This window comes from Thrips palmi, unplaced genomic scaffold (assembly GCF_012932325.1).
Source record: "Thrips palmi isolate BJ-2018 unplaced genomic scaffold, TpBJ-2018v1 HiC_scaffold_18, whole genome shotgun sequence".
In the NCBI taxonomy this organism is placed as follows: domain Eukaryota; kingdom Metazoa; phylum Arthropoda; class Insecta; order Thysanoptera; family Thripidae; genus Thrips; species Thrips palmi.
This window is the reverse complement of record NW_023144627.1, coordinates 18114365-18134923: the sequence shown is the minus strand read 5'-3', so window position 1 is coordinate 18134923 and position 20559 is coordinate 18114365. Positions and strand designations below refer to the sequence as shown.

General features: G+C 39.6%; 4 protein-coding genes across 8 annotated transcripts; 2 read left to right on the top strand and 2 right to left on the bottom strand.

The window, feature by feature from the left end:
* Positions 1–617: 617 nt before the first annotated feature.
* Positions 618–2258, top strand: LOC117645240 (splicing factor YJU2). The gene is made up of 2 exons (XM_034385291.1): positions 618–763; positions 984–2258. Exon 2 carries the CDS (start codon positions 1008–1010, stop codon positions 2076–2078), a length of 1071 nt encoding a protein of 356 aa, XP_034241182.1. The 5' UTR covers positions 618–763; positions 984–1007; the 3' UTR covers positions 2079–2258.
* Positions 2259–2654: 396 nt separating this feature from the next.
* Positions 2655–12281, bottom strand: LOC117645237 (zinc finger protein 236-like). Of its 3 annotated transcripts, XM_034385284.1 has the most exons (33): positions 12224–12242; positions 11640–11789; positions 11348–11495; positions 11152–11279; positions 10985–11068; positions 10573–10882; positions 10300–10475; positions 10043–10171; positions 9777–9941; positions 9505–9645; positions 9275–9424; positions 9075–9192; positions 8818–8972; positions 8421–8730; positions 8272–8341; positions 8052–8184; positions 7820–7959; positions 7525–7742; positions 7285–7444; positions 6943–7174; positions 6708–6861; positions 6530–6624; positions 6275–6444; positions 5998–6190; positions 5652–5905; positions 5424–5559; positions 5220–5332; positions 4875–5127; positions 4512–4794; positions 4217–4425; positions 4004–4117; positions 3592–3915; positions 2912–3508 (listed from the first exon to the last, which is right to left on the bottom strand). In XM_034385284.1, exons 3-33 carry the CDS (start codon positions 11484–11486, stop codon positions 2912–2914), a joined length of 5853 nt encoding a protein of 1950 aa, XP_034241175.1. In that variant the 5' UTR covers positions 11487–11495; positions 11640–11789; positions 12224–12242. The 3 variants fall into 3 exon arrangements, with proteins under 3 accessions (XP_034241177.1, XP_034241175.1, XP_034241174.1); XM_034385283.1 differs by having other exon boundaries at positions 11640–12281; XM_034385286.1 differs by lacking the exons at positions 11640–11789; positions 12224–12242 and having other exon boundaries at positions 2655–3508; positions 11348–11486.
* Positions 12282–12538: 257 nt separating this feature from the next.
* Positions 12539–15641, bottom strand: LOC117645238. The gene is made up of 2 exons (XM_034385287.1): positions 15416–15641; positions 12539–15005 (listed from the first exon to the last, which is right to left on the bottom strand). Exon 2 carries the CDS (start codon positions 14999–15001, stop codon positions 12839–12841), a length of 2163 nt encoding a protein of 720 aa, XP_034241178.1. The 5' UTR covers positions 15002–15005; positions 15416–15641; the 3' UTR covers positions 12539–12838.
* Positions 15642–15977: 336 nt separating this feature from the next.
* LOC117645239 (phospholipase D A-like) lies at positions 15978–20512 on the top strand. Of its 3 annotated transcripts, none has more exons than XM_034385288.1 (5): positions 15978–16124; positions 17007–17161; positions 17238–17804; positions 17882–18279; positions 18375–20512. In XM_034385288.1, the coding sequence occupies exons 1-5, from the start codon at positions 16078–16080 to the stop codon at positions 18585–18587; spliced, it is 1380 nt and encodes a 459-aa protein (XP_034241179.1). In that variant the 5' UTR covers positions 15978–16077; the 3' UTR covers positions 18588–20512. The 3 variants fall into 3 exon arrangements, with proteins under 3 accessions (XP_034241179.1, XP_034241181.1, XP_034241180.1); XM_034385290.1 differs by lacking the exon at positions 15978–16124 and adding an exon at positions 16252–16487; XM_034385289.1 differs by lacking the exon at positions 15978–16124 and adding an exon at positions 16253–16574.
* The last annotated feature ends 47 nt before the right edge of the window (positions 20513–20559 follow it).

Here is a 20559-nt window from a genome sequence, read left to right as displayed (position 1 = left end):
AAGAGGAGGAAGAAAAAAGTGCTGCAGAATGTATGTTTTAGCTCTGTTATCAGTAGAAATGGCAGAAACGTATAGCTGGTGAGTATAGGGTTTGGAGTGGGTCGTAAAAAGAAGAGAAAAAAAAAACAGTTGGAACGGTGGAGGGATTCGAACCCACTGCCGTCAAGGTTTCATATCGATGTTGAAGAGCGGCGTGCAGATTTCCCTCCTTCCTATTTTACTCTAGCATCTTTTCAATTTGTCCACTAGGGGAAACATGAGGGGGAACATTTTGTCGTAGCGCCTTCCGTATTTTGAGGAGCCGGGGCTGAGCATTTCAACTCGCTCTGGTACAGTTGAACCGTTCGAACTCGGCAGGGTGCCAGGGCTAGTGACGCCGCTGCTGCTACTGCTGGTTGCTAGTCCTCTGCCGAAGTGTTGCTCCATTCACGCGATTGGGAAGGGCTGAAACGCGCCGCCACTGCAAGAGTGTGGCCCTATTGCTGTATTCGCCACCCCCGTGCTCTCCGGGTGCTGTTCCACTCTCCGCCATTCCATTAGCCGGACTAAATAACGCGTTGAAAGGCGACGACGGCTTGGGCCTTCAATTTTGCCGCGGAAAGTTTTAGGCAGTGTATGAAAAATTTGTATGACCACGTGATGAGAAAGTTTGGTGCAGAAATAACAAAAACAAAACACGGGAGTGTTTTTTGTTTTCGTCGTCACACGTACGCTGCACGTCGTTCATAGATTTGTCAAGAGAAACTTTATTTTTCTTGTTGAGGTGAGTTACTTTTGGTTTTTCACTGTTGGCGAATGCTCTCTTTCGCATTTCAGTCTGCAGATTCCGTTTGGATAATTAACTTTGAGGGGCACCGAGCAGGATTAAAATTTTATAATGTTTATTTATATGCACTGTATGGGAACTGATAGGTTATTTTAAGATTCATGCATGTTGTTTTCTTGACATAGACTTAATATGTTGTCATTTTGCTCATTTTCAGTTGGTTGATTGAAAACAAGCAACCATGTCGGAGCGTAAAGTTCTCAACAAGTACTATCCTCCGGATTTCGATCCATCCAAAATACCTCGCATGAAATTACCTAAAAACAGACAGTATACAGTCCGACTGATGGCCCCATGTAACATGCGTTGCAAGACCTGTGGAGAGTATATTTACAAAGGGAAAAAGTTCAATGCCCGGAAAGAAGATGTGGAAGGACAGGATTACTTGGGCATTCGTATATACCGTTTCTATATCAAGTGCACCCGCTGCTTGCAAGAAATTTCATTCAAAACAGATCCAAGGAATACTGACTATGAAATAGAAGCAGGTGCTACAAGAAACTTCATGGCTTTGAAGTTAGCAGAAGAACAGGCCCAACGAGAAGAGGATGAAAGGAAAGAGGAAGAGGCCACAAATCCGATGAAGTTACTTGAAAATCGAACCCAACAGAGTAAAAATGAATTAGAGTTACTGGAGTCCTTGGAAGAGCTGAAAGATTTAAACAGACGTCAGCATTCTGTTGACACATTAGTCGACACTTTGCTAAACAGGTATGATGACACAGAGGCTCGCAAAAGACTTGCTGAACAACAAGAAGAAGAGGATGAGAAGTTAGTCAAGTCTATCTATGGCCCTAGTATAAGTAACAAAGCAAAGCGTGTCATAGAAGAGGAAATAATCGAAGATGTTGATGAGGAGCCTGAGAAAACCAGGGTAACCATTGAGCCACCAAAGAAGCAGCTCAAAAGTTCATTTGCCAGCTCAAGTTCAGGCTCAGGCACCATCTCTGCTGGATCCTCAACTGCTTCAAAACCACTTGTTACCACTGCTAACAAACCCACTGCCAATGGTGCCAGCTGGAACAAAAGTGTTGGTCTTATGAAGAAAAGCACTGGTCTTGCTGGTCTTGTCCGCAAAAAAGGGACCCAAGCCCAGACAACCACAGCTGCAGTGGAGAGCAAACCACCAACTACTAATGGATCGACACCGGCCCCTGTACCCACTGACACTGCTCCCAAAGCACCTCCAGCACCAAGTGGACTTTCCTTGCTAGGCTCGTATTCTGACAGTGGAAGCGACAGTGATAATTAAATGAAAAAAGGAGAACTCATTGGAAGCTTTTTATGATCATTCCAATATGTATCAGTCAGTGACCCTTTGTGTTTCCCCTTTTTCAAGTATGCTTTTCTACTGGTGGTTGTTTTAGATTCTGTGTATATGAAGTGTATGTTCTTTGATGTAGGAAATAAATAATAAAAAGTTCCAAAATTACAAAGTTTTTATTTGTAAGAACAAAATTATGTTCATCAGGTACATGTAATGGAGTTCTGTTTAGTTAAATAGATTCAAAAAGAATAACAAAAAAACAAAAAGGTTCCAAACATATAACTAGGCAATATGAATCAAGTATTCACATACACAGAAAATGACTTCAAACTCATAGCCAATTCCTAACTGGCTGCACAGCAAATTCCTTCATCACCTCATTCAAATTTGTATTCATTAGACAGTGTCAATATATACAGGTCCATAATTTACTGAGGATTGGCATATAAAACAAGCTTAAATATTAATTGATTCATAATAATACTGAAATATCGTAATAGCTACAATAAATTAACTGCCTGAGCAGCAATGATAATGAAGAAAAATAAATAATCAAATCAATTTCATTAAATAACATGCTGTATTGTAGAGTAGATCATAGCTGATTCTTTATCAATAAGATTAAAGCCGTCAAGGCATTAAAAATCACGAGTTTTGGAAATATATGAAACACAAATACGGAAAATCTAAGTTTGATTCTACATCTATTCAGATCTTTCTGAAAAGCATTACAGGATATCTTGAGTTGAAATTTATGAACCAAACTTTGAGCATTTGGTTGTTTTGATTCAATTGTCAAAAAAGATAATGCGTTTCTGTTAGTCAGCCTCTGCAACAGCTGTATTTTGCATTTGCGGAAATAAGTCACCTACAACACCATCTAGATCAAGCCTGAATGTAACATCATCAAGTATGTTGCTCTTTGGTAGTGATGCCACCTTCTTACTTCTCTTCTTTGGTATTACAGCGTCAGTTGAATGGGGATGTGCTCTTCCAATGTGTGTCTTTAAATTTCCTCTTTGAGTGAAAGCATGATCACAGTGTGGGCACTTGTAGGGACGCTCACCTGTGTGTCGCTTCATGTGAGCTTTCAGTGCATTTTTCTGATTAAATGCCTTCCAGCACTGAGTGCAAGGGAAAGGTCTTTCCCCAGTGTGAATCCTAACATGCCGCTGAAGTTGGCTTGGTTTAGAAAACACCTTGCCGCATACTGAGCAGGTGTGAGCAGTCGGACCCGACGAATCAGCCTTGCCCTTTCCACCCTTGCCCTTTTTGCTGTTGCTAGGAGGAGGCATTATAATGTCGCTAATGTCCAGTGTCACAAATCCATTTGAATCTACTTTGTTAACAGTATCCACTCCAGTAACACTATCCAAAATATGAAACTGGGACCCATCAATTACTCTTGTCATATCCTGAAATAAAAATAAAATTCAAAGTTAGTGCAAAGATCTCATGCAATCCTTTAGCTAACAGGAAAAAGATGACTTGTACTCACTCCAATGTTGGCGTCACTCATATCTGCAAGCACAACCCCACTTCCGTCTAATGTTTGTTGAATGTTAACAATTTGGCCATGCTCATCCGTGTGGATTTCAAAATGCATGCCTGCCATGCTATCATGATGATTGTCTTGATGTTCCAGTTCCTCGTGTTGAACCACATCCATTTCTTCAATAGTTGGTAACAATGATGGCAATTCTTGATTTGCCATATTAATTTGAGAAGCAATGATCTCCTCATTGGCATTGACATCCTCTCCATTGGTCACAAACTCAACAGTACCATTTTCTTGAATAACAACATTTCCTCCATTTTGAAGCTGAACAACATGGAGCAGAAACCCAAATTAGCAGGCATTTCTTTTATACAAATTTAGAAGAGAAATAGGAGTTAGACAATAATATTACCTGTAATTGTTGAAGTATCTCATCATTAATTTGAAACTGCAATGAGGTTCCATCAAGTGTGGCACCGGCCGCAAGTAAAGCTGCAGTGTCAACTTCCAAAACTGATCCATCCTCCTGTAAAATTAGGGCCCCCCAAAACAGAATCCACTTTTATTTCAGCTCACAGGAATAAATTTTGGAAAATAAAAACAAGCTTATGTCAACTATTCATACAGTGATTATCTGATGAACTTCAGTAGGATTTCCTTCAAGCATCTGCTCTCCTTCATTGTTTGGTTCTTCTTCAGGAATCGGTAGAACCTGTTGATTTTTGCGACCACGTGCACCAGTGGACCCATTAATGTGAGTTTGAATGTGAGCTTTGCGGTGGCCGGAAGTCCTAAATCTTGCACTGCATAGATGACACTTGAATGGCTTGTAACCTTAGAGAAGAATGACAAGACAATGTCAATTCAAGTGTGAAACTCAAATTAACTCCAAACAAGAAAAAAATTTAACTAATACATACCTGTATGCAATCGAATGTGGACTTTTAAGCTACCCTTGGTTGAAAACCTGAGGTTACATACATGGCACGGGAACTTTTTTGGCATGTCAGCCATGTGAGTCTTTTGATGTGATATAAGAGTTGATTTCACAGTAAATGATCTGTAGCAGTAATCACAACGAAACGGTCGCTCTCCCGTGTGAATACGAACGTGGCGCACCAAGTCGGATGGCTTCCGAAAACTTTTGGGGCAATATTTGCATTTATTTGCAAATACTGTCTCTGGATCAAACTTCTTAGAGCCCTAAAAATTTAATAAAGTTTATATTGATGCAACATTAAGAAAGCTGAATTGAAAAACAGAGGAACCAGTGTTGTACCTACCTCATTGTTGGCTATTTTACTCATTTCTACAGTTTCTATTGCCGAAGCAATGAGCATTTGTTCAGAAACAGTACCAGCCGTTTCAGCATCCTGAGTAGCCAAGGCAGTTGTCTGCTCTTCTGAAAAGATAATGGCTGGAAATTTCCTTCCAGTTCTTTGGCGCCTTGAAGAGCTGGAATCATGACTTTTGGCATGTTTACGAAGTTGCATCTGAGTACGGAAAGTTGCAGAACACTTGGCACATGAATAAGGCCTGAAAATACAAAGTTATTCTTAGTATTTAACTCCATAAATGAGTGAAATTTACAAAACATGTAAGGTTTGTGCAGTGCAACTAATACAAACTTAGCATCGGTGTGAACAGTCATATGCCTGGTCAGAGAGGCCATTGTTGAAAAAGTCAAAGAACAATGCTCACAGGCATGTTGTTTATCTTCATTGTGTATTCGAGCATGTAACTGTCAAAAAGTTAGGAATTGAGCATAGATGTAAATCTAAACGAGCACAAGAAAGAGTAGGTTCAAAGGTACTGGAGTCCTATTTACATACCCGTAAAGCATTCACTGAGCTAAAGCTTCGGTCACAATGAGAGCACATATTAGGCTTTGGACTGGCTTGATGAACAGATCTCATATGTAACTTGAGTTGGGAAAGTCTTTTAAAACTTTTATTACAAGTTTCACATCTAGAAAAAAGACACAAAGAAACGATGACAGACTCAAAGAATTTAAACAAAGGTATCAAAACCCAACAACCAAAAAGAAATCTGTGACTTACGTTGGTAAGGCAGGACTAGTTTCTTGAACAGGTTCTGGTTCTACTAACTGTTCATTGGTCATACTGTGCACCTCCACATCATGCAGACAAAGTTCGCCTATGTCTGTCATATCATCATGAGCTTCAGAATTATCAGCATTCTCATCCTGTGCGTTCCTTCTACGCTCATTGCCCCTTGACTGTGGCAAAATGGCCTCCATGTTTGCTGACAATGTGGCTCCTTGATCAATACCCCCAAGATTTAACTGGTCACCCTAAAATCAGAAAGATTTATAATAATAACATTCATAGAAGGATACAAAATTGCTGGACACCCTTATTAATAATTAAGACATTGACAGCTTGCCTGTAATGTGATAGCAGGGAATGTACACGAGTCATAGGCTTGTTGGTCAAATGGCTGTCCAAATATAGCTGAGTTCAAATCAGATGATTCCTGAGCTAAGTTTGAGTCCTTGGGGTCATTGTTTAAGCCAGAATCTGGAGGGGCTTCACTCGCTGCCAGATTAGCAGCAGCAGCAACATCTTCAGCATGAGCACTGAAATAAAACACCCAAAATATGTAATAAAGAAAGAGGTCCGTGCAATAACTTTCCAGCAAGTAAGTTAATTGCAAGACTCACGCTTCCGAGGCATCAGCAAAATCGATGACACTTGTCCCTTGGACAGCTGTTTCAGCCGACAAAGCACCAAGAGAAATACCAGCTTGCTCTGACGCATTGATAAGTACTGTGTTACCACCCACAGATGACAGCTGTTGGTTCAGAGTATCCTCTATCTCACGGATATTTTCCTAAAGACAAGACAAAATGTTTCTTAGTACAAAAGTACAATGATTGATTGCAGAATATTGACAATTCTTAGAAACTGAATTGAACCTGAGTCAAAGAAGCAGGCAATGTTATGGTTCCAGAAGCATCAGCCAGTAGGGTGTGAGTAATAACACTTCCAGTATGGAGAAGTTTGTCCCCCACTGGAAAAAGAGATTCATACACTAATTAGTGATTGTGTACTAAAAATGCAGACATCTAGGAATTAAGATTCAAACTACTGTACCTGGAACTGTTTCACCAAGACTACCATCAGCACCAAGAGCATTACTTGAAAATGCCTGACAGCTGGGAACAATTATTTCTCCTCCGTCATAACCATCTCCAACGGCCACAACAAATTGTTGTTCCTGCATTTCATTTGTTTGTTGTGCAACAGCCTAAAGTATACAAGAAAAACATGTTGAGTTTTCTTGTTGACCATTTCATTTGTTTGGAACTTTAAAAGCAAAATTACTTACTCTGGCAACTTCTATTTTATGATTCTTTATGTGTTTTTTACAATTAAGTCTATTTTTGAAAGTTTTATGGCAGTAGGGGCACATGAAGGGCTTGTTGGTATTGTGTATGATGAGGTGCCGCTTAAGACTTGCTTGAGTGGAAAATGTTCCAGAACAAATATCACACTTGAAAGGCTTCACAGCTTCATGTGTTAAAACATGGGACTTCAACACACCACTTGAAACAAAGCTCCTAGAATAAATATAAAAAATTAGCATGAAATAAAATTGGTTTAAACAGATTTGTTCCCTATGATAATAGTAAAAATACACATAAAACAAAATTTTAAAAAAATTCAGCACCTGTTGCAAATATGGCATTGGAAAGGTCGTTCGCCAGTATGGCTTCTAAGATGGACATTAAGATGACTACGTTTGCGGAAAGCTGCGGAGCATGTGTCACAGCTGAAAGCTTTGGGGGCAGGTGGTTTACTTGGCTTTGAAACATCTTCTTGTACTGAGCCTAAATCAAAAAGGAGATTGGCAATGAGAATAAAACAAATTTGGAGGCACTAGAATTACACAAACATAAGAGGACTTCACCTGTCTCTGTAATGACAATTGGCTCCTCCAACAAAACATCTGGGAGGCTCTCCCCTGGCTGCAGTTCCTGTTTCCTAAGCTTTCTTTTTCTCTTCTTCTTGGGAGACACTGTTGCATCAGAGGCACAATGAGTGAGAGAATGGGTCTGTCTGTGGCCAGAGGTGCGGAAAGTACGGTTGCATACATTGCAAGAAAATGGCCTCTCCCCATTGTGCAGTCTGTAAGATGCAGAGAGTTGGCAACAGAATGGTACAAAAAGATGTAAATGGACTGATTGCGCCAAGATGTTACATACCGCATGTGAACTTTGAGGCTGCTACCCGAAGAGAATTTTGCATTGCATTCGGCACATGAGTAGTTTTTCAGACCACCATGAGTGCGAATGTGAGCTGTTAAAGTAGATTTAACAGAAAACGCTTGGAAACAATGAGAGCACTAAGGGGAACAAAAGAAAAGAAATGAGTTAAATCTACGGATGCTTTCTTTACAGTTAGATACACCTGTAAAATTACAATAGAATTACGTACTTTGTATGGTTTTTCATGTGTATGAACTCGAATATGTCGAACAAGATCAGATGGCTTTTTGAATTCTTTGCAGCAGTATGAACACTGATGCCATCGCACACCTGCCACTCTTCTTTGACGTATAGTGTATCGCCTACAGGAGTAATCAGAGAACAGAGTATTAAACAAAATGAAGAAGCTTAGTTGAAAAAGAAAAAAATTAGATCTAATGGTGCTTTACCTTACTGTCCCATCAAGGGACTTATCAGCCAAAGTTATGAAACCAGTACTGGGTGTAGTTTTCTCCTTACCTGCACAAAAATATTAGACAATTTACGAGAGGGAAAAAAAAGTTTAAAAGCAACTGAACTATTACAGAAGAATACTGACCAACAACAGGTTCTGTTTCAGACTTCCCTTCCAACCCGCTTTTGCTAATAGCTTGTTGAAGAATATCTTTGGTGCCAGCATCTGCTGTGGTTGATGAGCTAATGTCTGAAGTTACCACGGAATTTTCAGCATTTTGAGAGTTATTAAAATTGACATGCTGAGACTGTTGCTCCTTAGGGTCACTTGACACACCTGGATTTGTGGGTGCTCCACTAGATGTGGCCTTTTCTAGGGCAGCCAGTTGTGCCATAATTTGGTTAACATTTACTTGCATCATTTGTTCAGAGCTCAGAGCATTGTTTTTCAATGGCTGTAAAATTGTAAATGAATCAATTTCTCTTAATTTATTAAAAATAGTTCAAAAAAGACCACTTGTACACAAATTCTGTTCTAATACCTGTGTAGTGTCTCCTTGATGATTATGAGCACGACCCATGTGAGAATTTAAACTTCCTAATTTTCGGAACATACATGGGCACTCAGTACATTGATAAGTTACAGTGCCCTGTTGTGGAATTGAGTGTACTCTCTGAATATGAGCCCTCAGGTTGCCTGAAAAAGTAGGAATTGAGCGATAAGTCAAATTTAGGTTTGTGTCCTTCTAGATTAACAAATGTGCAATCAAACCTTGATTGAAGTTTTAAATCCACCTACCTTTCTGGCTAAATCTCGCACTGCAGAAGTCACATTGATAAGGTTTGTCTCCATTGTGCTTCGTCATGTGTATTTGAAGGGAGCCCTTTTGACTGAAAGCTTTCCCACAAATATCACACTGAAATACCAATGTTAAGAGTTAATGATCAAAATGACAACAAAAATCATCTTTATGAGGGACAATTCCTAAAAAGTCTCACCGGGTAAGGTCGCTCTCCCGTGTGTATACGCATGTGTCGGACAAGTTGGCTGGGCTTCTGGAAGACTTTAGCACAAGTAGGACACTTGTGAGAGAAATCCGAGCGATCTTGAGAACGGTCATGTTTTCTTCTGACTAAGGAGTGCTTTACCTGAATGGTTTTAAAAAGAAGCAGGTGAGAGGAGCATAAAGAAGTGCAAAGAGATGATAAGATAAATAATAATTTTCTACCTTGACATGTTCACGCATGTGTTCTTTCAGGGCAGATGCTCGAGAGAACTGACGTTGACACTTTACACACTCATAAACCCTTTCTAAGTTTTTGGCAACCCATTCATCTTGATGCTCCATTACATGACTATCAAGCTGATACTGAAAATTTAATTTTAAATCACTCATGAACATGTAAATAATAAATACAGTACATAAATTTATAGTATATATGTTCATTGACATCCATTAGGAAAAATATTTTATGAAGATTCAGAAAGTTTATACAATACCTGCAAAGCAAACTCATCTCCACACTCAGTACAGAAAAGGTTATCTTCCCGTTCATGCATCATGAGGTGTGATCTTAGGCTGGCTACTCTGGAGAAAGCCCTCTGGCATTCTGGGCACTTCAGTTCACCTTGACTGTGTGTAGCCATGTGCAAAGTTAAATTTATCTGGAGGAGATAAAAAGGTGAATTAAAAGCACAGTTCCATACACATCACTTAGGTAGAAGTGCCATTTTATTAAAATTTTGCATTTTCAGCACCAACTTACTTCAACATTGTATGACGCACCACATTCTTTACAACGGTGTGGTTTTTCATTTTTGTGACTTTCTTTGTGCCTTTTAAGTCTTCCCCAAAGAACTGCTTCATATCCGCATGTGTCACATTTATAAGGAGGCTAAAATGGCAGACAGGCAATAATCAGTTGGGGGGAGAATGTAATTTCAATGTTCTCCTGAATTAACTGCAATGGCAGTGCTGCAGCATTATTACATAAGTAAAGTGCTTAATTTTTTGATACTGCACCTTTCCTACTGGAGGATCCATTACATCATCCTGTTGGGGGTCACTTTTCCTGGGTCTTCCTCGTCCTCTCTTGGCACGTACAGAGGGAGAAATTTCTTGGTCTATTTGTTCTGAATCATCAAATCCGATCTCATCCTCAGTGTGAAGAACAAGATCTTTCATATCCACTTCTTCACCTTTTATAACAAGTTTGAGTAAATTGTGTTACATTAATTAATTATAAAAGCACACATGATAAAAAGTTAATTTAAATTTGGAACAAAAAAAATCTACCTCTACTGGGCTCTGGCATAGCATGTTCAGTTTCTGTGTCTACAGAAAGTATACCATCATCAGTGGATGTCACATATGACACAATACCATTGGGAGTTACAATGCTTAATTGAGACATATCAATACACATTCCTTCAGGAAGTAGTTTGTTTGCCCCTTGAAGGACTTCACTGCCTAATTGTAAAATAGTTGATGAGTTAACATCCATGTTGTTCTCAGGCACAGCAGCATTTTCACCCAGTACCACATTCCCAACATTTGTAATGTAAGAAAAGTCCATGTCGAGCCCCATGATTCCTGATGTTGATGCCTGTAAAAGAGTCAATCATTTAAAGAGAGAAAGACACAATAGAAATGTTCCAAATGAATACAGTAGCGTGTCACAACAATAAAACGTTGGAAAAATAATTACTTGATCAGCATCGACTAGTTCAGTGCTCGGAGCTAGGATGTATTGAGGTTGAGCTTCATCAGTTGCATTCCCAATCACGCTACACTGAAAATCAAAAGAGACGCTTTGGAAAATTTGGTCAACATTATAAAGAAACATACGCAAACTGCATACACATCCAATGGTACCTGTCTTGGGTCAATGAGAAACGTTTCTCCAGCTGCATTTTTTACTAACACTGGACCGACAAAGGAGTTGTCTTGCAGAACATGAACTGGTAACGACATAAAACTCTGGACTTCTTCATTTGATGCATCTAAAAGCCATACAAAGATTAGACAATAGATCTAAGATATAAGTTGGATCAATGAACAATTAACTCACCTGCTGTTATGATGTTCGATGATAACCCATCTTGAGTAAATAAAATTCCACTATCTCTCAGGACATCTCCATTTTGGAGAGAAAGCACATGCCCTCCTAAAACCTCAGATGAATCGGCAAGGAGCTGTACAGACTCCATGTTAAGAATCTACATGAGAGAAACAATAAAATTAGTGAGCAACTGTACTAGCAGACAAAAACAGACATGGTACACTGCCACTATTAGTTTCACGAGACATGCTATGAGTGCCATGAAAGAGGAAAAAATTAATGGAGAGAAAATTGGACTTACTGAAAATGTCAAAGGATGTAAACATAACCCTAGTAGCCGCAAAAAACAAACAGAGACTATGTTGACATCTTCTTTAACCCATCACAAAGAGCTCAGTGCTGCACTGAAGCAGGGTTTCCTAAACCACTGGGGTGTTTTATTCATTGTGTCCTAATACACATATTAAACAAATTTAAGATTGTTGTGGACTGAAGACCATTATTTTTGTTATAGTAGGTCTACTTTCAGTGGCAAGCGTATCATTCCGCCCATAACCTTCTCCTGCCGCTAACAAAATAGACCGAAGATGCCCTCGGAGAGATGGGATTTTATAAACGAAGCACACACGATTTTTAAAAAAAAATGACGAAAGACCGAAAGTGCCTGATATCTTTGGCCTCTCGTCAACAAAATTAAGTTGAATCGCCAGAAGTAGCTTGTAGCTTGGGAGAACGATTGATAGCTTGCTTGAGACGAGACTGCGAGACTAAGGGGTGCAGCTTAGGTTAGGACCAAAATAAAATTTTGACAAGGAAAATGTGCATTAACGTGCACTTGTCTCAGAAAAGAAGAGGACGATGGCCCATGTATCAAAGAAAACGTACAACATTTGGTACAATTTAAGAGCCAGTTGTCTAGTTGTGTAAGAATGTAAGTTAAATTTTTCATACAACGTAAAGTATGTGTACTATGAATGATGAGAAACTTTCAGATACTGTCAAGTTGGTCCCTTACGGGGAGAAGGGTTCGGTGGCTAAATGACAAGTCCTTCGACAGTAGATTTGAAATGTATGTGGCCGTGCCACCGAGTTTGGAAGAAAGCTCATTTTCATGTAGTCTGGCAGATGCCCCGCCCGCGCTTAAATCATGAGGGAAAAGGAGAGCTCCATCCAAAAAAAAAAAAAAAAAGAAGCAAGAAACAGCAAGGAATGGGCTGCAAATTTTTATTGAAAAGCAAATTAAATCTTATTTGGTCAAATAAAAATACAAGTGTGTCATCCAGCCCGAGTAAGAGTTGATATGCTAGTCCGATATACGATAAATACATTTCTAATAATTATTATTGGTCAAGGAGTTAAATGACAAAAACAACTTATTCTAATGAGATGTTGCAATGCAAACTTACTTTTCCTACACTACATTCTAAGTGTCATTCACATAACATAGCTTTTGTGACCCTGCATTACAAATTTGGTCTACATTTTTATAAAAATAGTACTTCACTCCAGCTTCTTAAATTTTTTTAAAATTATTATCTGTTGTTTGACAGAGCTTATTATTTTTACAAGACCATGGTGCTCAAGAAAAACATTTGCTGTGTTACCTTGGTGCATAATGTTGCAGCTTTGTGTGCTTGTGCCAAAAGAGTTCTGAGCAATCAAAACATAATCTTCAGGTGCTAGTTCACCCTCCGCACCCCATTCCAGATGATCTACAGGGAAATGGTAAACCTCTTCCTCCATCTCTATACTACCTAAATGATAAAAATGTTCAGGAATAAAGTCGACATCACCCACAATCTCATCCATTATTTCCTCCACGTCCAGTGGGAGATTTCCAGAGTCTTCACATTCATTATTATCAGATTCTGTTTCTGGTGCTCTTGACCGACTCCTCCAATCCTTGTAATTTTCAACTAACTCATCCCAAAATGCCATCACATTCTTTAGAATATACATTGCCTCACTTGCATTTCTACAATTATACATATCAATAACTATTCGAATGGCTGACATGCATAATCTTCCATATTTAAACCTTTCACAAACTTCATTTAAGAGGTTTAAGAAAACCCCTATATCACAGGAAGAAAAACCCTGTAGGCAGCCCCTGATTTCAGTTACCAAAGCTGGTTCATGAGGCCGGAGGTACCTAGGAGATACATTCTTGAATTGTGTAGGTTCCAAAGGTGAGAAAGCAGTAGTTTGTCTCAGGAAGACATTCTGAGCAGGTGATGAGGTCTGTACCGCTTGATTAATTGGTCCATCTTGTGTACCCTGAACCAAATTGCCAAATTTGAACCTCTGAACTGGCTGGTCATTCTTCCTTGCTTGCTTATTTGATTTCAGAATTTGACCAAAAAATTCACTTTTATTTGATATGTGGTTTAAATCCTTAATTATTTTAGCACGACCTATGATAGGGTCAGGTTCAACATTCAAAGTATCCCTCTGCATCCCAGCAAATAAATTGCGTTGCCTTCTGCTTAAGCCAGCACTATGATCATTTAACACTTGAGTTTGGGTTTCCACAACTACAGAGCGGGCAGTTCGGAAATTTGCCAGAGAGTGAGCGAAGAACAATACAGATACTGCAAGCTGAAAACCTTGCAGAGAGAGCCACTCTTCTTGCTCTTTTATAGTCCAAGCATTTTCAAGGATGTTGATGCCATTGGCTACACCAGAGCTGACAGACAATCCAGTCACAAAATTAGTTACAATGGTAGAAACAACTCTTCCTTCCCTTGTCATTATCTTCACTGCAGCCATTCCTCCTGCACTGCCAAGACCAAGCGCAGTGCCTGCTAAAGACAACCACTGCCTGCCAGCTTCTCTGTCCGTCAAGCTTTGTCCATGGGTGCTTCTATCTGCTAATTCCATGGAACCTCGAACAGTGCTGTAAAATGACACCACACCACAGGCAGCAGCACTAGGTAAAGCCATAGGCGGAAAAAACATGCAAATACCAGCTGCAATTGATCCAACAGTTGCTGCTGTGTCTACATAGCTTATCACTTTCCCAGTTAATGTGGATGCAGGTGTCAGTCCAAAATCTACTTCAACCTTGCCCTCAGAATCTCCACCATAAACTCCATCTTTTGGGAAGCAACATTTTGACTTATACAGCTTGTTGTTTTGAAGAAAATCATTCCAATTCTTGTAAAGTCTTCCGGACGGATCTACAAACCAATATTCCTCCTGAATGTCAGGGTTTGGGATGCGAAATATGGGAATACTTAAAACATCACTACCATCCATTTTTTCTAAAGAAATGAAAATGGTACCCATCAAGACAGTGTTACGATGTTGCCTGTTAACAATTTGGTCAAAAACTTTAGAAATGGTTTTTAATTTATCTCCTGAGTACCCTGTAAAACAGTTTTCTTCAGAAGGAATGGTTGTAGGCTGCCCACATAGCGCAAAGCCTATTTTTGTCCTCAATGCTACCATTTCAGACTCATTGTCACACATTCCATCATCATCTTCATGACATTTACAAAACCCATTAAGGAGAAGGTTACAAATAGAGGGCATTCTTCTTCTATAAGAGTCATACTCCCGTGTGCCTAAAAGCTCCAAGTAACGCTGTTGCTCTTCCCGTGCTTTGTCTTCCCATGATAATGTGGGAGGGGGAGGATCACTACCATCCTCTTGTTCGGTCATGTTTCTGGAAAAAGATCAAAGTCATCTGTTAGTAAAGATATTATTTGATAAACATATAGTAAGCAAATCCTATAAGATTATAATAGCAGGTGACATAGGCTGGCAAAATGTCGATTATAATGACAGGTGACAAGGCTGACAAAATGTCAGGGACAACCATTATCAAGAGAGGCACCGAATGCGGACAAACAAATTCTTAGAGACCTGACTCATTTTTATTTGGTGATAACTCTCATGACACTGTCCAAAGGAGTGACTATATAGACTTGAACATGATCGTCTAGACTTTGTCAAGGGGAATACCCTTCGTGGAGGCACGAAGACGAAGGGTTTGCGGCGGGTTCCACGGGGTTCCAGAAATCTGAATGCGCTTCGATTGCGTTCATTTAACGAAGAAAAGAAATGACAACTGACCTGAGACGATAGGGAGTTGCAGAGGGAGTTCCAAATGCAGAGCAATGCAGGAACTACGCAAGCGGCGCCAAAGTCCTCAAGGACTTAGGCTTCGACAGGCTGCGTAAATAGTAAACTGCCTGTAAGCGAAGTAAACTGTATATGCAGTTGCACAGTGTTGCCAGCAACTCGAAAATAAAATCTTTGTTGATTGTGGATGGATTGAACGCAGAAAATTTCATTACTCAATATAGGCATTTTCTTTAAAATGCAGTAGAGCAAACTATATTTCAGCTGTATTCTAAACGTGCCCACACCAAATTAAAAGAAAACATAGGCTATCAGGAGAGCCAACACACGTGAGCGTGGACCATAAACAACCTACGCATAGACTACCAATTTGTTTATGGGCTTTGCGTGCACGCGAAGGAAACTTTGATATCGATCTCATTTCAATTCCATTGATTTTTTTTCTGGTTCAAAGCTTTCATACTTTCATATCTCATAACTGTCGTAAGATTGCTCAAATATCTAATTTTTGTTTATGTTTTCTTTTTTTTACCAACCCTGGCCAGCTGGACTAACGCATCTCACAGCCACGCCGCCATATGTTGTGGTGCGAAGGGAGCGAAATATGATATGGCTTCTGGCGGCTAAGGGCTAAGAATAGACTGGCGAGACGGATGCCCGTGTTTTGTGACAATCCGCGTGTCCTGCGGCCAAACTTGCGGTAAGACAGCTTTCCACGCGTACCTGGTGTCGCGTTCTCGTCGCGGCGATGTTTGAACGCGCCGCGGGGATGAGGGTGGAGCGGAACGGCTCGCCACCCCGCAGCCGTATCGATTTTTTCAACCCCCGCGACGCCGACGGTGGTGGCGGCGGCGGTGGTGGTTGCTTGGAAACGGCGGCTTGGGCTGTCAGCTGGGGTGGTTTATGGCAGTTGCTGGTTGACGCTTCGAGTCCCTCTGTAATTCCGAAGGCGATTTTCTACCCTGCTCCGCTCGTATTCATCACCCTCCGTGTTCGGCTTCATTTAACCGCCGGTTTCGCACGAGTTTGGGAGTTTCGGGAGCATCCCTTTGTGCTATGCACTGTAAGGCACCCCGTGCTGTATGCCACTATGCCGTATTGATTTTTTGCGGCATTCTGTTGTCCTGAAGGGAGGCGATTCCTGAAAAATGCAAGTGCACACTCTCATTCTACCTCAGTTGATAGTGAAAATTTCGATCTATTTATTGGCAACTATGGAAGTTTGCGAAATTTAGTGCCATGTATAAACTAAGTTTGTGTGCGCGTGTGTGTGTGTGTTCGCGTGTGTGTTGGTGTGAGGCTGAAAGAGAAAAAGTCTGCTAGCTGCTGCTTCTGCTCTTATTTTATTTCTTGACTTCAGGGCAGTTAGGCTTTTGTAGTGACTGTTTGTTTAGTTAATTTTAAATTTTATTACTACAGGTAAATTGTGCTCTATTTTGCACTTAGAATATGGCATAACATTTTCCACTTCCATGAATATTTCAAATAGTTTTAACATTTTTCCGTGTCTTAAGTTTTCTTAGTTTGTTTTGGTATTATGTAAATCTGTACATCTTTAAACATCATTATCTAATTGTTACAGGAGCAACTGCTCAACAATGGTTGTGTCTGACGAGAACAATGCAGTGCCTCCAAGACGAACTACTGCTGTCTTGGAGTGCGCCCACTGTCGGCGGAAGTTCCTCAATGACGCTGATCGTCTTTTGCACATTCGTGAAGTACATCTTGGCATCAAAGGTTGGCATCTGCTCTTTCCTGTTTCCCATTTGTGTCAGTAATGGGGTGCCTGTACTGAACTCAAAATCTGTTTCAGAAAACTTTGAGTGCAAACAATGCGGGAAACAATTTGGTAACCGACATATCTTGCAACTGCATACTCGACTTCATGCTTCGCAAACTGCTTTACCTGAGGGAGGTCCCACTGATGCTGTGACTGTCACCAGTGCTAAACAATCAAATGGAAGTCTGAACATTAACTTTAATGTGTCTCTCAATATCAATCTAAGTGATGGACTTGATCCTTTGGATCTTGACAGCAAGCTAAATGAATTATTAGCAAATGCAACCAAAGCAAGCTTCCAAGAAGCGCTCCGGCGAGAAAAGATTGAAAAACTTACCAATCAACTGAAAAATGAATTATTGGAGGCGAACAAAAGCATTGAAACCAGTCCTAGCAAAAGTAGTGAGAGCAGTGAGGGTGAATTGAGTACAAAGAACTCTGTTAGCAGTCCCAGCCCCCCTCCTGCTAGCACCCCCAGCACTCCCATTGCTCAAGAGAAGCCAACGTTGCAGACAGACATAACTGAGGTGGTGCCTATGCCCAAACCAATAACTCCACCTCCTCCAAAGCCTCCTGTTCGAGTGAATCCTCACAACCGACGTAAGTTCAATGTCTCTGTTAAGTATACATATTTTTCTAATCATTGAATGTATAACTAAATATTATTTTGTCTCCAGCAAAGAAAGCTGTGGGCCTGACGAAAATCAGGATGGAAGATTGTCAACGCTGTGACGCATGTTCCTGCATTTATCTTGATGAACGCGATTACATTAAGCACATGAAGAACTTCCATAAACAGGATGTTCTAAAACAAGAGCCTATCAAGCCTAAGAACAAGCCGCGTGCCAGAAACCAATCTCAATCTCCTCAACAAGCCCGTAGAAGTAAACGACAACAACGCTACATGGAGCAACAGCAGCAGCAAACTCAAGAGCAAGGAGGAAAGAAAGGAAACTGCCGATCATGCTGCAAGTCTTGTAAATGTAGGGGAGACCATGGAACCCTAGAACCTATGCTACCTATTGTGCGGCCAGTATTGGGGCGAGCTGGTCGACGTGGCAGCTGTAACACCCAGGTAAACCATATATAGAAAAATTTAAATAGAATTAAAACATTCAGTAAATTGTTGTTAAACTTCAAATCTAACAAATCAAAAAATTGGTTCTACAGGATTCCTGGAATCAATTTGCGCAGCATCTTCAAGGAGCTGAAGCTGTGGTTGTCCAGCCTGACCTCGACAACATGCCTGACTTCAGTCACCTTTTGAGTCAAGTGGAGGTGAAAATTAAGACAGAGCCAACTGAGCAAGAGGAACCACCAGCAGTCAATGTTAAAGTTGAGCCTGTCGATGACATGGACTCTGATTCATGCTCAGTATATTAAGACATTCACAGATCACGCATACATCCTATCAGAAATTGTCATCTCCATCAGAAGTCACTTAAGTCACTTATATCAAAAAGATAGGTTTTCTTTAAGCTTTTGCATTGCTTTGTGTATTCCACACATCTAGTCATATCTCAGCTTGCATCACATTGTCTTTCCAATTTTGAAATATCAGTCGCCAACTCCAGTTAATTTCTATCCAAATTTTACTCTAGAAGGAGTTACATTTTGGATTCAACTATGAAAGTATCAGTTGAAACCCTTGTCATCTTGACAAAGTTAGTTTATTACACATTGTTTTGCAATGCTGTGAATGACAAAGAAACATGATCTCATTTACTTCAGTTCCTTTTCTGTGTAAGCATGAACTGTCCAGTATTTTACTTTCTCTTCTCACTTTTTGTGTTGTAAAGATATTTTTTGATGTTTGGTTCTTCTCTGTAAGAGCCAAATGTACTTAGTCTCACGTATTCCTGTTACTCTTTGTGCTGGCGTGTGAAAACTTCCCTATGCATTGTATTGGAGAATATTTATTGATATAAAGTCAACAGGAGGTTTTTGGTGCATTATGAAATGATGATTTTTTTGTCATGTATTGTTGTATGACTACACGTTCTTGTACTTAAGAAGGTTGTGGATCCTTCAATGTACACTACTTGGAGTTAATACTCCGTTTTGTTACTTACCTGTTCCATGTTATTATGAGCCATGTGTAAATAGTATTTAATTTGTTTTGTTTAACAGTACATTGAAGTCAATACAAGTTCAATTTCTCCCAGTGTACTTTATGGAACATTCATTGTAGAATCGTTTTCCAGGAGTTAGCTCAGTACTTGCAAGTATTCAATGAAAATGTACTTTATAAGTGTAACTACTATATTGTGTGGTTTTACTATTTATTGAGATTTAGTTCTTAAATTTAGTCATGTTTAGTCATGGAGGAATCACATCCAGTGTTATAAAAGATTTTTGAAACTTTGTTTATTGACCTTCAAAAATTTTCAGTTCATGTAAGCTGTAAGATCTAGTCAATTTGTATATTCTGAGTGAGTTAGTTAATTCTTGCTGATATGTTTTAATCTTAACTGGCTGCCATTGTATCCTCAACTATAGTTTACTGGTATATTCCCTTAGATTAGTTTCTTTCCATTTTGCTGTGATATTTTACATGTCTTGGATGAGTTCTGGACAAATTTTTTCTCCTTTGGGGTGAAGTTTTACCTCTTGGGTCAGTTGAAGAGATCAACATTCCCTCAAGGAAAAACTACTTAAATATTGTTGGCAAACTTGCTTACTTGCCAATGTAATTTTTGGTCGTGATTCTGCATTACATATTTGACCAAAAAATTCATTTTAGCTATCACAAGCCTTTTTAACTGATATAGTTGCGGCCTAGATCTGAATGTATAGTTTTAAAAGAAGTGTTGTTAGTTGTAAAAGGTTTCAATTGATCAAACATTTTGAGTCAATGAGTCAGAGAGAGTGTCATGCATTGTACTTCAGGAGACTATGTTGGTGATGGTTATCTTGTGACTGAAGTCATATTTTAGGAATGCAGAACCAAAGCATCACCACTTGTCCTGAATACTCTAAGTCATTTTTTCTTAATGTGTATGTAAAAGTGCATTTTTATACCAATTTTTTATACTGAAATGAAATTGAACTTTGCTCAACTAATGTGTTTGGAATCTGTGTGGATGAAGACTGCTTTTAAAATCAAAATTGTAATTCAAAGTACAATATCGTGACGAACTGTAAGTTTAGGCCAAAGACTGTTGAATATTATTCACATTGTAACTTTTACTTCTGTACCTCTGTCCATTTTTTCTGGAGGTTCTTCCATTTGTGTGAGTATGCCAGCATTGAATTATTGACAAACTTATTCATTGTTGCAGTGGTATAATAAACTGTGTCGCACTCAATGTTTGCATTTATGTTGTCTTGTTTGATCCTGGTTGGTGATAAACAT